At 39.5% G+C, this 15,312-nt stretch overlaps 1 protein-coding gene across 1 annotated transcript in view; it reads right to left on the minus strand.

Annotated features, from left to right (window-relative positions):
• The window catches only part of USH2A (usherin), a 576,091-nt gene that overhangs the window by 111,362 nt on the left and 449,417 nt on the right, over window positions 1-15,312 (minus strand). The window contains 5 exon segments of the mRNA XM_039883360.1: window positions 2-198; window positions 2,158-2,312; window positions 2,829-3,026; window positions 6,226-6,430; window positions 9,147-9,370. Of these exon segments, the coding sequence (XP_039739294.1) occupies window positions 2-198; window positions 2,158-2,312; window positions 2,829-3,026; window positions 6,226-6,430; window positions 9,147-9,370 (979 nt within the window).

Genomic DNA, 15,312 nt, shown 5'->3' on the forward strand with positions numbered 1-15,312 from the left:
TGTGACCGTATGCTGCCTCCTGTGAGTGGTGTCAGTGTAGATGAGACCTGTCCCAACCTGCCGGAGCTGGTACTCCTTAATGACACCGTTTGGTTTCTCAGGGACATTCCAGCTCAAACGCAGAGCCTCTGCACTGAGCGCTGTGACTCTTCCTGGCAGGATGCTCTGTGGAACTCCTTGGGTCGTGGCTACAACTACCTGCAGACACAGGAATTAAACGGCAATTTATTGCGATAGTACACTAGGTATTCTGATCAATGAGAATGTCACTTTTGTTTTAAAATGTTATTGTCTGGCCTGGCAAACCATTAGCAGGGGCTTGGAGAAGCAGTCCCCTTTTTTGATTCTTTCCCTCCCGTCCTATTTAAACAATAAAATCTGACCTTGAATACATTACAGAAGTCTCAGATGACCATTTCTCACAACAGGTTCAACAACAGTTTTGAAGGCAGAGGGCAGCCCTCAGTTTAAACAAGTAAAATCTGGCTGGCAGCCTGTCTTACTAGAGAACTCTTGATAACTCTCTTCCATATGGCCCATCAGTGTCTTTGCATTTTAACAGCCTGATTTTGTACATTTTAAGCACCAGTAAATATGGAGCAAAACCCACATCTGAACTTGCCTGCGTATAATATGCTTTGAACAGTATAAATGGGCAGGCTTTTTCTACTCTTCCTATGATACCCAGGATGACTATAGGCACCAATGTTTTACAAAAAGAATTGAGAGAGAAAAAAAGAGAGATAAATCGATCAGTTATGTGTTCAACATTGTCAAAATATAACTTTAGACGAAAATAGGCTGCATTTATTTTTTGTTTGTTTCTCCCACAGAATTTACTCTGATTTCACATTTTAACCAATAGTTTGGCATCTGGTAAGCACGATCTGTGTCGTGGAATTTTTCTAGATCATTCGAGCCATACTTTTGCCTGGGCCTATCAGCTGCCATCTGTGTCAGTGGCGACGTGCTCAGAGAAATTTCTGGGGGCCGCTGAATAAAAAGCTGCACACAGTCTGAGTGCCGAGTGGTCCTCTCAGCGCGAGAACGTGATTCTCTTCTCAAGTTTTAACTCCACGTAAAGAGTGGAGTGATGGTGTGGGAGCCTGTTTCCTCCTGGGTTTCTTCTGACGAGCATGGCTTCTGTGAAATGGCTCTTTTTTAAAAATTTTCCCCCTAAATCGTCTGATTGTTTCTTCCCGGTTCTCTTCCTTCATTTGGCGGTGTTCCCCAACGCTCTTCATCTGCCTAGATGGCCACAGTCACACGCCTGGCCTCGGCTCCCCTTATACAACCTTCCAGCAAACGTCAGACACTTCTTCATTAAGCTTCTGACGTGACATTTCACTTAAAACGCCAGATAATGTTTTCTCCCACCATTCTGCTATGTGCTCCTTCTCTTAAGTATATGTATTTGAAAACTTTTAAAATTGCGATCTTATTCTTTATTTTTTAACCTCTTCCTCTTTGGTGTTTTAATTTGCTTGCACAAGGGCCCGGCGATCCACACACTGCTCCAGTCAGGTGTCTTGAAAATATCCAAGACCCTTTCCTTTCCTTCCTCTGCACACAGCGCCCCACTAAGTCCCGGCGATTTTGCCCCCTGATATCTGTCCCATCTTCCTGATAGTCTCCATTCTGACCTCAGTCGCCCGAGTTCAAGTCTTGGTTATTTCTTGTCAAGGCTGTTGCAGAAACCTTGAAAGTGTATTATTTTCCATGCCAGACTCGTCTGCCCTTTTCTCTGTTTTTTTTTTTTTTTTTTTTTTTTTTTTTTAAGAGCAGGCACTCTTTTATTGAAATGGTATTGAAATAGAAACCCTTTTAAACTGAGTACTGGTTTGGGAATTATTATGGATTTATAGAAGAGCATCTAAAAATAGCTGGTGGTAGAAAAGTGTGATAAAGAGGATATACTAGTTATTTTATTTTATTATTTTTTTAATTAATGAAACATTGCTATTTGGACCACTGTTCCTTCCAGTGATTTCTTTCTGACATAAGCACTAGTTTGCAGTTGCAACGCCACATGATGCTTAACATTATATTGAGGGGAACGTTTTATTCTGTCCCTGGAAAAAATCGCTCACAACCTGGACATCCGTACAGTCCTCACACAGGGTCTCTCTGCCCACGGTTCCGGCCGACTCCCCTCACCTTGCTGCTGGTGGCACAGCCGGCAACTGTGCAAGCTTTCAGCTGGTATGAATATTCCTGAAATGGCTGAATTTCCGTTGTATCAGAGAAGGTCAACGATGTTCCCCTAAAGCATTCGATTCCGTTTCGGAGAAGAATGTAGTAAATGATAGGACCTAAGAAAAGACAGAGAAATGCCTGTATCTGAGTGGTATATTGTTTTAATTATTTGCAAACAACTTATATGTCTTAGAGTTCTGAAGAAATGGGATGATAGCGCATTATTTAATTTTAATTTGTTCTCATAATCCTATGCTCAAGTCATTCTTAATTATACTCACTCTTATGAAGGAGATGGATTCTTGACATAGCTAATCAAAGAGTCGTTTATGTTTATTTTCCTTTACTAGCAAGCAAGTTTCCTTGCAACATTAAAACTATTTGCTTTGTTTATTGAAAGCAGCTCAAATATACGCTGTGACTCAAGAAAACACAATTTTTGGCTCAAAATTTATGAGGGTTATTTGACAGAATAAATGATTAGTTGGCACATATCTAAAGTTCACTTTATTGGGAAAAGCTTTTTTAGGAGCTAGATGCGGGCCCGACAGATGGAGATGCCACTCATTTCGATGTCCTTATGGATATACTGGACTATGTTATTTCTTTGTTAAAAGTCGCTTAGTACCTACCATTCGATTGTATAGGTTTCTTCCAGTTTAAGACGATTCCATCTTTAAGATTGTCCATTTTGATCCACCTCGGGGGGCTCACTCCTTGAGGCACGTCTTCTCTTGTGCTGGCTCTCACTGTTTTGCTGAATGCTCGTCCATAGCTATTCCATGGGGAAATCCTATACTCATATGTTGTGTCGGGCTCCAGGTCCACATCTAGACAGACAGATATTGGACAGTAAGAATTTTTTTTTAACTTAATTTTTAACCATCATATTGAAAATGAATATAAAAACCTTTAAACATTATAAGAAAATGCTTAATGCTCTAATCTTATCATGTGTAAGTAAAACTCTAATGCCTTGATTTTCCTAATCATTAAAAAAAAATATTTTACACGTTTAATAGATGGAGAGATTTTACAGAATAGAATTTGCTTTTTCTGACCAGAGAAATGTGGACAAATTAAAGAAACAATTCAAAAATAAAAATCTTAGACTAAAGTACATTAGATGTTAATGCTTCACAAGTTCACGCTCCCTTTACTTCTGTATGAGGCACATGTGACGACATTCTTTTATATTTCCACTATTATTAAATCTACCAATTATTAGTGTTGATATTACTTTATTAAATTATTATATGAGTTATAATACAGTTGTTATGAGATTGGGAACTTGAAACTTAGCTTATCCTGGTTAGTGAATATAAATGATCGCACACTCTGGATTATATGGGGCTTTCCTCTTCCACCAAGATGGAACTGAGACTAAAAGCAAAAACAACCAACTGAATGGAAACAACAAACCAACTGCTGCTGTGCTCTTTGGACTGGCAAACATTTTAGCAGCTAATCGTTCATGCGATTCAATGGTGTCCCAAAAGTCTTAGTTCAGCTTTAAGTTTTAATAATAACTTCAGAAATACGAATACCGCGAATTTACAAAAAGGAAAACAAACACATTACTTGCAAGTTTAACTATTTAAATCTATTTTCCACATATGTAATTTGATGAATGCTGACTACGTGTGTGTCTGGGTGGTGGTGTCTCAATGACTCATTCTCAGATGAAGGGTCAGGAGTAGAAGGCTCCTCCTTGCACCTGGCCAACCTGCTCTGTCTTCGTTTCTACACGGATTCTCAGTCCACCCACTTGGGTTATTTGACCACATTCTTCTTACATGTATCTTCTTATGGTCAACCTTGCCCTATCTACTTTATAGAATTAGTATAAACATAAAATGCCAAAAGATATATGGCAGAACTTCATAAAATTTAACTGCTATACAAATGTAAGGAATTGTCTTCAGCCTCTATTTTTCTCTAGTAAGAAGGCATCTGCCCCTTGCCACCTGTGATGACTACCAGCGAGTTCCCAGGGTTTTCTTCTGTTCTGGTCAGAGACCTGCTGGTTAGACTACATTTCCCAGTTGTCTTCATAGCTTCCTGTGGTCACATAACTCAGACGTCAACAGAAGGGGCGGAAGTGATATGGACAACTTGGCATCACTTTCTAAAGAAGAAATAATTTGCCTTTCATTGCCATTCCTGTCGCCTTCTCGTGGGTTGGGACTAGGATGTTGTAGTGCTTCAGACTGTACCACAGCAGCCTGATGCGGGTGTCGCCTGAAGCACGATGAGCCACCGCGTGGAAGGAATCTGGATCCTTGAATACGGTGCGGCTGAGATACCCTCCTGGTAATTTATCAGTAGGTAGTAACATCTATTCTCTCCTGAAGAGGGCTATGTATATGTTTCAAAAGCCCTTCTAAATCTCCACCATGATTACAAAGGGCAGAGGGAAGTAGTAAACTCTCTCAGGTGGAAACCCAATAATTTAAAAATGAGGGTCTATGACTTCAGCTCGTAACAGAGTGGGAGGAGCTTGGAGGGTTAGACAAACTGCCCCCATCCTTTTCTAACTGAATGTACTGCAATAATTTTTTTTTTTTTTTTGCTTATAATGTGCTTAATCCAAAAATGAGGTAAATAAGATGCCCTATTCATATGACTATTTCCCTCTAATAGAAGAGATAGGACAAGTGAGCAAATGCATATGACACGTGGTAGAAGTGGAGAACATCATGACCACGGTCACAGGAGCACAGACAGATGGGGCTGGACTTGGAAGCCTGCACTGAGGACAAGAATCTTGACTTAGGCCTCGAATATGATGACGACAAAGTACATTCTGGATGGAAGGAACAGCATGAGGGAGGTTGGGAGCAACCTGAAAGGAGCCTATACTAGGTGGGGTCTTCTAAATCTCCCACTCTTAGAGACGGCTCGATTGGGACCTGATGTCTCACCACGGCAAGGTACCTGTGCAGACCTGACCCTACGTCTCCTCTTCAATGCTCATAAGGTTGCTTTGTGGGTAAATTAAGGTAAGGTTAGCAGAGCACTAGAACTTAATGTTTAATAAAATTCATCGCTATTTTCCCCTTCCTTCCTTAATTTACCCTCTCTCACCCCTGTACCTTGCTCTATTTTTTTTTTCTTCTTTTGCATTCCTGAGGTTTGTCACTATTGGTTAAGAATAGAGCAATTTCTTTGTTTACTTAATATTAGCTTGCTTGTATATGTCACTTAAATGCATTCTATTTGGCTCTAGGTGATAAGTGTGTACACATACACACTTAATTTTTCAAAAACAAACATAAAATTCTGCAGAGATTTAAGTAAATAGATCAATAATAAAAATTTAATAGATGGCAAAACTATTTTGAAGTTGATCCTAAACTTTATATTTTTCACTCATTTCAGCCAGCCCGAGAACAATTATTTTGGACTAATTCAGTAGGGCCACGATGGGGCTTGGAGATTAATACTTTCCTTAACCATGGAGGTCATTGTTACCAAGATGAAGGTCACACTGAGGAAGCACCAGGACATAGGAGAGCAGTCTCTGGCCTCAGACTCAAGATCAGGAGAGGGAAACTGACTTGATACTGAGCAGTTTATCTCCTCTTTGGAATAACGCTTCTCAATCTTATTCATATAAGATAGGTTTCTTCCTCTTTTCTGCTTACAAATATAGCAACATTCATTCATTCCATTTCTTGAAAGTCTGCATTCGAATTTTTGAGACAGAAAACTGGGTCCATTAAAAATTAACTGGATTATACCAGAAAAGGGCACGTAACTTATTTTTTTTTCTTCTTTCTTCTCTACAGAGTTATGTTCAAAAGCATATGCCCATTTTTAAAGTTAGACTTAAGAATGGACTATCAATTTTGAACAAATCCAGATTATGCCTTTAATTACCTTGTCACTAGCTGGCCCATAAGTATGATGGAATTAACTGATATTAGGTTAAGGAGGGAGATGATGTCAGAGTAAAATCAATCTGCATTTCAATGGCTTTTCGTTGCCCCCCACTCAGCCTTGGGCAGGTGGTGGACCTTCTGTTACCTGTGAAGGAGAATGTGTTCATACTTCCGGTGTGAACTGTCTCTTCCGCAGAGGGGCATATTCCTTCCACTGGTGCCTTCTCTGTGGAGTGGTGAGAGCCTCTGATCACAGTGCAAACATGGATGGTGAAGTTGAAGTCGCACCTGCCGCAGTGGGCTGTGGCCTCCATGGACGCTGGGCAGACAGCCCTGCACTCTGTGGGTCCCTGAGTCAGGAGGAAGGGGTGGGGTGAGAGGGAGAAGAAAATTTTTCAGTTTCGTCCAGACATCTGTGGGGTAGGTGTTTACAACTCTCAAGTGACATTTGCTTCCACTAAGTTCGTGCATGAATATCTCAAAATTCATAAAAAAAAAAAAAATGAAGGCAGTTTAATTCTAGCAAGAGCACTTACTTTGAAATGATACAGATTTGGATTCAAAACCCAGTTTTACGAGTTCCTAGTTCTGTGACCTTGAGCGAGTCACTTATACTTCCAAAGACTCAGCTTCTTCAGCAAGAAAATGGAAATTTAGGACATAGATTTGTTGTATGAATCAGATGAGATAAGACCCGTAAATGCCTTAGATCCACTATAAATAATAACAGCAGTCATTCTTTTATCATTGTTACCTTGACACTTTCCTAATGGAGTTTTAGAGAAAGTAAAGAATGTAGTATTTGAGGATCTTCACTGAATGTGCTGTTGGAAAAGTCGGACTTATAAAAAGCGTTCCTCATTCAAATTTTAGAAAATCTCAGTTCGTAAACTTTCACTATCATTAGTAGTATTTATATTTGTAAACCTGTCTCTGATGAATCTTTTTTTTTTTTAATAATGCTGGATAAGTACTATTAAGTTCTAATCTCAGAAAATACTTCATCATCTCAAATGACAGGGATATAAACTCGGCAATATTCTTAGAATTCAGAGCTCTACTTCCCCTTTCTTTAGATAGGTAGCCTCATGTATTTAAAATAATTTTTGCTATTTAAAATTGATGTGTATTCAGCCTCTCTCTTGCATTAAATAAGTTAAATTATTCTCCTAAAGGTAGAATAGTCAAAATAAAGCTACTTCAGAAAAATAGAGTAGAACTCCTTTTTAAATTTGATGAACCGAACACCTGACTTTATCTCCGATTCCTCTTAAAGCTCAAGCAATAACGCTAAAGGAATATAGAGAGTTGAAGGCAACAGTAAGGGAACACGCACACACAGGACAGCTGGAAGGTGTTGGGAGCTGGGGAGCAGACGGATGTGGCAGAAACGAAGCCCTGTGCCTGGTGAGGTCAACTTTTGCCTCTTCTCCCTGGGGACACCCGACTTTCGAGCCCAGCCACACCGTAAGGAGGTATATGAGTAGAAACGCGTGTGACCAGAGCACAGAAAGGGTGCCTTCCGCACCCATAAGGCCCACACACATGCAGTCATCCACTCTCTCCCGCTTTCTGTGGTGACCTGAGGGCTGTGCGGGAAGCAGCACAAGATGGAGAGCCTTGGCTTCCTGGGACACTGCTGGAGGACAGCTGCCTAACTCGCACTGGATCGCAGAGTGGAAAAAAAATTTAATTAATTCTGTTGAGTCCTTCCATATGTGAGTACACTTGTGTTTATCTCAGCATAGGGTCGTGTGTCCTAGCTAAAATATAAATTAGTACTTGTTGAAGTTAGGTGTTGCCTTAACAACAAAATCCTAAAGTAAGCAGCGTTGGCTTAGTGGTTAAGCGGGCAGTGGCAAAGAAACATCCCGAGGAGGTTGGGAAGGTGGGAGCTCTGCTATGCCATGGCCGAATATTTGGGGAGCCTGTGCCTTGTCAAAGTAAGCCCAGTGCCACAGAGCTCATAGCTCTAGAGGAAGAGGTCATGAGCTGGATCATTAGTTCTATCTGTGTGTTGACACTGGCTGCTTTTGGCAGAGTATTACACAATGAGATAAATTTAGAACAATGAGATAAATTTAGAACAATGAGATAAATTTAGAACAAAACTGGTAAAATTAAAATGAATAGAGCGGGTCCACTGGAAGTGGGAAGTCAAGTGCCAGAGAGAAAAACAGACTAAAAGTCCGCATACTGCACAGTGAGAATCCCAGCCCAGCCAGGCATCTATCCCAGCCCAATCCAGGGTAGTTAATTAAGGACAGTTCATTAAGAGTACTTGCTAAGGATTCTCCGTATCATGGGTCTATGACAAAAAGTCGCCATGCCACATGGATGGATGTCTACACACAAGCTTCCATCAGCCTCCAGTGGAAAGAAGAGATTTGAAACAGAAAAAAGAACTGAGGAAGCAGAAACAAAGCAAGAAAAGAAAAAATAACATGCTACCAAATAAACAAATGAGACAAAATGGTAGGTTTCTGGAGTCCTGGGTCAAGTTCAAAGCTAAAACATGACATGGCTGTATGTGCAGCACCTCAGTATACAAACATAAATAATTACACCCACAGACCTGTTCACTTTTGTAGTTGACAGAGACTTATGCTCACCTCGCACTGTCTCAGGAATATGATATAAAAACAGTTAAGTGAATTTGCTGGATCTATCAAAGAAAATGGATGGGTTATGGCTGAAGAGCTAGAGGGAAGAAGCTTGACTCTCCCTCCGTTTCCATCCACAGGCCCCACGGACATGAGATGGCACCACGCGGAGGCCCCAGACAACAGGTGCCGGCTCTTTCCGGCACACAGATTTTCAGTCCTGCCCTGATCGGAAGTGCAGAGTCAAGCTTCTGGAGAACAGCTAATCGCTATTAATTCCTTTAGAATTCATTGCAACAACATCAATCATGGCAAACTCATTTGGTATTAATATGGATATAATGCAAAGATGAATAATGCACGCAGGGGTTTTCATATTCCTATTTTAGAAAAATAGTTATGAACAATGTATTTCTCTCTCTGTCGTCAAACCAGCGCCTGTGAGAGGTTTCCTATCAATTACCTTCATCATCATTCCCGCTGAAATCTTGTTGGAGCAAACGTATTTCAAAGGGTTATATCCAACTCCATCACAGCATTTCTGGGTCTCTGGAATAAGTTCGGTCTCACAGCATTTTCCTGGCATCGAGTTCTTCTTTTTAACATGTGCTTTAGACTCTCCACTGGCGGCTGAGCAGCATATGGTATCTGACATAGTCACATAATCCTGCCCACAGCAGAACATCCCTGCAACAATCGAATGTTATCTGTGAATATAAAATTCACAGAAGGCAAGAAAACTGACAGTGTTGCAAAGTTCGGCGTAAGAACGTCAGACTCGGGCAGCTGCTGAAACAGCCCAGCACGTAAGGCAGCACTTCCCGACCAAGGTGATTTAAACGTGCGGTGAGGGGTCCTTCTTACCGAGGGCACCAGACACTAATTAGCTAAAGAACACACAAGAGAAAGTGTTCCAAAATCACTCGGCTGGGCCAACCTTCTCCAAGCTCCATAAAAAAAAAAAAAAAAAGATCTGATGTCTGTCATGAGAATCGTCTGCTCATTTTGTGATGATAACATCTTCTGGCAGAAGAAGGGATATTAAAACAGAGGGACTCAGAAGAAATTTCTAGAAATTCACAGAGGAGGAAAGGTCACCCAAGCACTCTGGGATGAGGCCAGATGGAGTGGAGAGGCAGCACCTTCCAAGGACTGCAGAACTGCAGTGTGAGTCTGGTGTTTCCCTGGCTCTCCAGGCTATAAATAGTTGCTTTTAGTGAATCTAGCAGCAACGGTCACCATCCTTTCTTCATGAAATAGAGTTATACTGCTGGAGCGGCTCACTGTTCAGATGAACAACTTGGCCACTGTTTTTTGAGCCACATTGTACTCTGGACCCCTCACTAGACATGGCTAAGGGGTTGGGGGCAATTGGCAGAAACACCTTGAAGAGAACATCCCTGATCGCTACATCTCAATGAAAGTCATGTGTGCTTGAGACACCAAGCAGATTCCTTTCTCTCACTAAGTTCAGGTGAACTGCCTATGTTCACATTGAGATCTTACCGTAGAAGAGATACAACAGAAATTTAGACATAAAAGCCTGAATAAATAAACGATACTCCAGAGTCAGATTAAGCAAGAAATTAAGGTACCCATACCCCATGTCACAGTGCTATCATATTAGAATTTATATCCATTTATATAGTAGCTCAATGTGATGAATGATTTATTTTAATTAGAATTTTGTTTATTTATTATTAGTGCTGACTGATAACATAAAGAACCTCAACTTCAAAGTGCCCTAGGGTCCTGAAGTGTTTAATCTGGTCTTGTACAAACACCTACATTATAAAAGACACTTCTAATAATAGACCAATGAGTTTTAAGTGCTTTAAATAAAATCATTTATAGTAGACACTGGTTCGGCATATGCCTTGAGAGAGAGGTTTATCCACACATGACTTCAAAGAACACTCTCACCAATCTTCCCACTTAAAAAAAAATCTGCTATTAAAAAATTTATTTATGATTAATGATAATTCAGTTTTGAAATGTCATGTTTAAACGTGATAACTATCAAAGTCATTGGTTTAAAAGTAAACTGTCTTCTTTGGTGCTTTGTTAATATTTTCAATGTTTCCTGTAACATTTCCAGGAAGTTGTCTCAGGTAAACACACACAGCAGGGCTGTCATTATAGCCTGAGTCTCTATCGTACTGGGTAAAAATCACACACACATACACACACGAAAAAATCCACGACTTCAAACTTTTATATTATTTGGACATTTTTCTGTCACCTTTAGATTACACATTTAAATATCATCTTGGAATCTCTGCTGTCCTTTTTTTTCTCTAGTAGTTTCCTTAAAAATAATGCATGTTTCTATTTTAAAGAACAATCAAAATCTGAAAACTAGCCCTACAGGGAGCAGAATACATTCTTCTCCTCTGCTCTCAAATTACTTTATGGTTCCACCATGCTTTTAAGTATAAAATCAAAATGCAGACACCGACCTAATTCAAAACTCGTAATCAGTCATCTGATCGCTCGGAGAGAATTTTGATCGGTCAACTAAAATTTTGATAATGAACTGTTTTTATACTAAAAAAAAAAAGACACTTTCTTTCACAAAGAGCTTCATCTTTGTTTCACTGAATTAAAATTTTCAGCCAAGATTTCACTCACATAACAAGAAGTGACTCCCTTTCTAGTTTCTTTGGTAAACCATTACTTCTTTAATTATTATCAACCTTGTTCCAGTGTGATAAATTGCTAATTACTTAATACCCTAATCAGCGTTCATTCTTTGCACAGATAAACTGTGACAGTGCCATTAATTTAAATAGTAATTTCACTTAATGGCCAGAACGGCACAGCAGATTTTTCTGCAGCATTTTCTGAAGACTGCATCCATCACCGCGATATTCTGACATAAAGATGTCTGACGTGCACTAACTCACTTAGGGAGAGCAGATGTTCCAGAGCGGAGTTTGGTAGTAATTCCCATAGTGCATCACTTCAGCATGAATGAGCTGCACATTCAGAGACGAGACAATCTTCTGAAGCTGCAATGCAACAACTTTTGACTTCTACCTAATTTATCACAAGGAGCACTTGACTTTTGAACTCTGACACACAGAATTCACGATTTTAAATATGCCCAAGGAAAATAAAATGGGTGGTGGGTTATTGATAGGTTGATCTATTTTTCTAGAGGCCCCTTCATTAAATTTGGGCAAAGGTGGAGTGTCTTTCTGAAAAAGATATAGATGTCATTTAAGTGGCACAGTATGCAGTAAAATATCAAATGCTTAGTTTTAAAATCAAACAGTATATATGCCACTTAAGTGTATCTTTCCAAACAGCATAAATATCCAGTGGATAGCTGCCACTGTATTGGCTACAACTGAGAAAATAGTGGAGAAGAGGATTTTTTTTTTTATTCACAGTATTAAGAATACTTCCGATATTTTATTAACACATTTAACGGCCAGGGTTGAAAATGAAAGCATATATAAACAAATAGGCCTGGTGAATTTCTAAATTCTTAAATGTGCAAAACAGGTACTCCATTTTCCTTAAAAAAAAAAAAAAGACTAACAATTATGAATCGTGCTTTTAAAATTAAATCAGTACAGTAGTAAAAAACAGGGTCTGAAATATGAGAAGTCATTGTGGAACTCTCGGATTGATCACGGGGGACACATTTTAAGCCAAGAAATTATATTTTAAGCGTAGAAGAATGACAAAATAAAAAAGGTTTGGGATTTGTCATTTTTAGGACAAACAAAATGGGTGGCAGAGCATGAAAGAAAAGAAACACATGCCTATTTTCACCAGTAGATGGCTCTATGGCTACCACCACAAAACTGAGAAAGGGTAGAGTAAAAATGCTCCCCAAGTCTTTGCAATTTATTTTATAGTATTTATACGTGGTGCTTTTCAAAAATGTATATGTCATGAATATCTTCCTGGGGAATTTCTTTCAATACAATCTCACAGGTTGGAGTTCTGTGCTACGCTTCTCTCTCCGTAAAGTTCCCAAATCCCATTTTATGTAACAAACAGTGGTAGGCATTCATTCTACTGAAGTCTGAGTCCAGGACATGAAAACTCAGAATTCTTTTCCAAAACAATGCCAGACAAGAGTTTCATATCAAAGGCTGCATGGATAATGATTATAAAAGAAATAAAGCGATATGTTCTTGATCGGTTTCTTATGGCTAACAGAAAATCCAGTTCTCTTTGAATGACAGAGAGGTTTTAATTTTCATCTTTTAATACTAAGGGATATAATCAAGTCCTCAAGATTAATGGCAGAAATGATAAAACCATAAAAGCAAACACTGAGAATAAAAACAATAACAAAGAGGTTTAAAATATATTCAAAGGAAATGGTTAAGAATACACATCCACTGAAATGGCAAGCATGACTTTCGTCCCGAGACACCTGTATTACACTCTTACACGACTCGTCTGCCCAGAGAGAGCACTAAAAACATAAACGCTACCCCAGCACTTCTGCTCCAACAGCATCTGTTAATTCACTCCATTTATAAAATACATATTGACAAAGACAACTGAACTGGGACCAGGGAGATTTGATTTGGTGTGAGAAAGTCAATTCAATGTGATTTCGTTAAAGGGCTCCTGCAGGCAAATAAAAGAGTTTAAGTAATAAAGTACATAAAGAGAGGTTTTACGAGCCAGCCCGGTCTCGTGGCAGGCACACAACGCCAGGCTGCGAGAGAGGCCAGGCGTACGAAATATGAAATCCAAACCCTCACGTCGCAGGTATGGTATTGCTAGAGTGAGGGAAAAAAAAAGGGCCATATGGATATTCTGGAAGGTCACTGAGGTCACAGTCATTAGGGGCGAGAGACAGGAGGGAGCAGCAGCAGAGAGAGGAGAAAGACATGTGGCACGTCTGTTTTCGGTGAAACCTTCAGGAAAGTCAAGAGAATTAAAAAGATATATATTTTTTTTCCTCTTGAAAAATATCATTCCTTCAGTCTACCAGATTACCAGAGTTGGTGGAATTGAAGAATTCATGAGAAACTCTAGAGCTGGTCCTGATTATTGGGAGGTGAGGAATGTCACAATTTGTTTAAAAAAAAAAAATATTTGACTAGCATGGAATGTCATATTGAAATAAACAGGGAAAGGACTCTGAAATTTGGGCTCACGGATGGACTTCAAGGGTATGTGGAATCACAGTCAAATTTTTGTGTGTGTTCCATATGCTGTTATTTGAAGTGACAGTTTGCAACTTTCGAAGATTCTAAAGGCAGTGTACGATCCACAAAAGATAAAGAACCACTGTCACAGTGGACAGTGATCTCTGCTCCGTTTCTTAGAATGGGTGCATTTACTTTCTGCAACAGCGTTCTAACCGACTTATCTTTCCTTCTCTTCACATTCCGTCTGCCACTCAAATCTAATTGATCTCCTTAAATCACAGTTCTTCACACTGACTCTTCCCTGAGAACTAAATCATGTTCAAATCCTTTTGCTTGCTCGGTTTCATCTTCTTCTATTCCCTTACACAGAGTGTACACCTCCAGTAGATCCATCGGCTTCCTACGACTTGGACATGCTTTGCAGATTGCTAATTTCACACTTTCGCTCAAGCTCTGCCCTTCAGCTGCATGTCCTTTTTCTATCCACACGTCTCGAAATCCCACTCACTGTTTGACGTTCCAGTCCAATGGTTTAGCTTTCTTTATCACCTTGACTGGAGTGATCTCTCCGTCTTAAGAATACGCTTGCATCTACTGCTCTCTTATGGACTGTGTTTAACCTCATAGTTCCTTTTCCTCTAGACTAGCTTGTAAGCCCTTAAGGATAAAAATGAAATCTTAGCCATTTTTACACTCACAAAGTTCTGAGAATGGTATCTTGAATATAGTCACTATACAGTACATGTTTATTGGATGAAGGAATATGCCAATTGACTAAAAAAAAAAAAAAAGCAACAGGAGAATAAAGATGCTAAAATGAGACATTTTACTGTTATTTTAAAACTCACCCATTATGACATGGGGAGGCGGGGAACTTTTGCATGTCCCCGTCAACAGTCACGATTCTGTCTTTAAAGAGCCTGTTTTTAGTTAACTCATCCAAAGGAGGAAGGAGTACTCAGCTGGTTAGTCATGGCACAAGATCACTAACGATTTATCATGATTTTCTAGTAGACATGGTTACGATGCCTTAAAACAGTGGTTCTCAAAGATTGGTCTCACGACCCTTTACACTTTTACAAATAATTGAAGATCCAAATTTTGTTTAAATGGGTTCTATCTGTTGATATTTACTAGGTGAGGGCCTAAAACAGAAATGTTTGAAACATGCATTTATTAATTCCTTTAAAAATAATAATATATGACACGTTAGAAATATTTATGACAAATATTTTTCAAACTGAGAAAAACTAGTGAGAGCAATCTTCTTGTTTTACATTTTTGCAAGTCTCTCTAATGTCTGATTTAATAGAAGGAACTGAATTCTCATATCCGTCTCTGCATTCAAGTGCGGTGCTATCACACGGCGGGTCCTTGCTGGAAAACTCCTCTGAACACTCATGAGAGAATGATAGTGAAAAAGGCGTAGACTAGCTTAGCATTATTATGAACATACTTTTGATCTCACATACCATCTGCAGAGGTCCTAGAGACCCTCAAGAG

The sequence above is a fragment of the Pteropus medius genome, unplaced genomic scaffold (assembly GCF_902729225.1).
Source record: "Pteropus medius unplaced genomic scaffold, Ma_sr-lr_union100, whole genome shotgun sequence".
Classification (NCBI taxonomy): Eukaryota; Metazoa; Chordata; class Mammalia; order Chiroptera; family Pteropodidae; genus Pteropus; species Pteropus medius.